The following is a 2520-nucleotide window of genomic DNA, read 5'->3' on the forward strand; positions in this document are numbered from 1 at the left end:
AGATCATGGGGGAGAGTGCTTGGTTGGAAAACAAGTCTGCTACTACTGCAAACAGCCTGGTCATATGGCTCCCTTTTGCCCAATACGCCAAAAACAAGCAGATTCCAACCCAAACAAGTCTAACACTGGAAGGGTCTTTGCTCTCAGTGCAAAGAAAGGTATGAATCATAATCTAATAACTGACACTGGATTCATAAATGAAATTCCTTTAATTGTCATGTTTGACACTGGTGCATCCCATTCTTTTATCTCCTCTGATTTTGTTTTGCAACATAATCTTCCTGTACTTGAAATGCCTTATACCTTAATTGTAAGCATTGCATCTAAGAATTCAATAGAGACCTCCTTAGTATGTCACCAGTGTCAAATCACTCTGTTTGATAGAGTTTTTCCAATAAACCTAGTCTATTTGCCCCTTAAGGGCTTGGACATCATATTAGGAATGGATTGGATGTCTGATCATTCAGTAACTTTGATTTTCCATGGTAGGAAAGTCATAATTCCTCCAAGAACTCCCCAACCAGAGGAAACCAAATACCGCTCCTTGACCAACAGTTCCCTACTCTTCCAATGTCTGACCAATGGGGTTCAAGGCGTATTATTATTACTACCCTCTAACTCAGGGTCTGAAATGAATTTGTCCAATATTCCTGTAGTTAGTGAGTTTGAGGATGTCTTTCCAGAGGATGTGACATCTTTTCCTCTTGAAAGAGAAGTAGAGTTCTCAATAGATTTGGTCCCTGGAACAGGACCAATCTCCATTGCCCCTTACAGGATGTCCCCGTTTGAATTGAGTGAGTTGAAAAACCAATTAGAGGACTTGATATAACTCAGGGTCTGAAATGGACTTGTCCAATATTCCTGTAGTCAGTGAGTTTGAGGATGTCTTTCCAGAGGATGTGACATTTTTGCCTCCTGAAAGAGAAGTAGAGTTCTCAATAGATTTGGTCCCTGGAACAGGACCAATCTCCATTGCCCCTTACAGGATGTCCCCGTTTGAATTGAGTGAGTTGAAAAACCAATTAGAGGACTTGATAACCAAGCAGTTTATCCGACCAAGTGTGTCTCCTTGGGGAGCCCCAGTGCTCTTGGTAAGGAAGAAGGATGGCAACATGAGGTTATGCATAGATTATAGAATTGAATAAAGTGACCATCAAGAATAAATACCCTCTACCCAGAATTGATGACCTTTTAGACCAATTAGGGGGAGCTACTGTGTTCTCCAAAATTGACTTGAGGTCAGGGTACCACCAAATCAGAATAAAATCAGATGATGTACCAAAAACAGCCTTTAGAACTAGGTATGGGCACTATGAATTTTTGGTTATGCCTTTTGGTGTAACCAATGCTCCAGCTGTGTTCATGGATTACATGAATAGAATTTTTAGGTCATACTTAGATAAGTTTGTGATAGTATTTATAGATGAAATACTAATATACTCTAAGACTCCAGAAGAACATGCAAGTCATCTTCAAATAGTGTTGCAAGTACTTAGGGATAGAAGACTTTATGCTAAACCAAGCAAATGTGAGTTTTGGATGTCATAAGTAAAATTTCTAGGCCATGTGATCAATAAGAAATGAGTGGCAGTGGATCCCTCCAAAGTAGAGGCAGTGCTGAAATGGGAACATCCTAGGAATGTGACAAAGGTTAGGAGTTTCTTAGGACTGGCGGGGTATTATAGGAGATTCATTAGGAAATTCTCCCAAATTGCCCTGCCTTTGACCAGACTGACTAGGAAGGACTAACCATTTGTGTGGGATCAAAAATGTGAAAAGAGTTTTCAGACTCTTAAGATCAAGTTAACCACTGCCCATGTACTGGCCATACCGAATCCAACCTTAAGATTTGAAGTGTATTGTGATGCATCCCTAAAAGGTTTAGGTTGTGTATTGATGCAAAACAACCAAGTAGTGGCTTATGCTTCAAGACAACTCAAGCCTCATGAGGGAAACTATCCCACTCATGACCTAGAATTGGCTGCCATAGTGTTTGCCTTGAAGATCTGGAGACATCATCTGTATGGAGCATAATTTGATGTTTTCAGTGATCACAAGAGCCTAAGGTATCTATTCGACCAGAGGGAACTTAACATGAGGCAAATAAGGTGGGTGGAATTTTTGAAAGATTATGAATTTGAACTGAAATACCACCCAGGCAAGGCCAATGTAGTGGCTGATGCATTGAGCAGGAAATCCCTACATATGTCTCATCTCATCATAAAAGAACTTGCACTGCTAGAAAACCTTAGAGACTTGAACCTAAATATGACAATCCTTCAATGGGGAATTCTTTTAAATAAACTAGAAATAACTAGTAGCCTTAGAGACCAAATTAGGCAATCTCAAGGGATGGATGAAGAGTTGCAACTTAGAAAGGACCAAGAAAGATTTACCAGGGCACGAGATGGAACAATCCTATTTTAGGGCAGAATTTGGGTACCTAAGGATTCAGAACTAAAGAGACTGATACTAGAGGAAGCTCACAAAAGTAACTTAACTATCCTCCTGGATCTACCA

General features: G+C 40.0%; 1 protein-coding gene across 1 annotated transcript in view; it reads left to right on the forward strand.

Moving 5' to 3' along the window:
- Positions 1-829, forward strand: part of LOC113786998 (uncharacterized) — a 1598-nt gene extending 769 nt beyond the window's left edge. Inside the window, exon 2 of the mRNA XM_073369540.1 lies at positions 56-829. Within this exon, the coding sequence (XP_073225641.1) occupies positions 56-829 (774 nt within the window). The remainder of the gene's footprint in view (positions 1-55) is intronic.
- The last annotated feature ends 1691 nt before the right edge of the window (positions 830-2520 follow it).

This window comes from Cicer arietinum, chromosome 6 (genome assembly GCF_000331145.2).
Source record: "Cicer arietinum cultivar CDC Frontier isolate Library 1 chromosome 6, Cicar.CDCFrontier_v2.0, whole genome shotgun sequence".
NCBI classification, from domain to species: Eukaryota; Viridiplantae; Streptophyta; class Magnoliopsida; order Fabales; family Fabaceae; genus Cicer; species Cicer arietinum.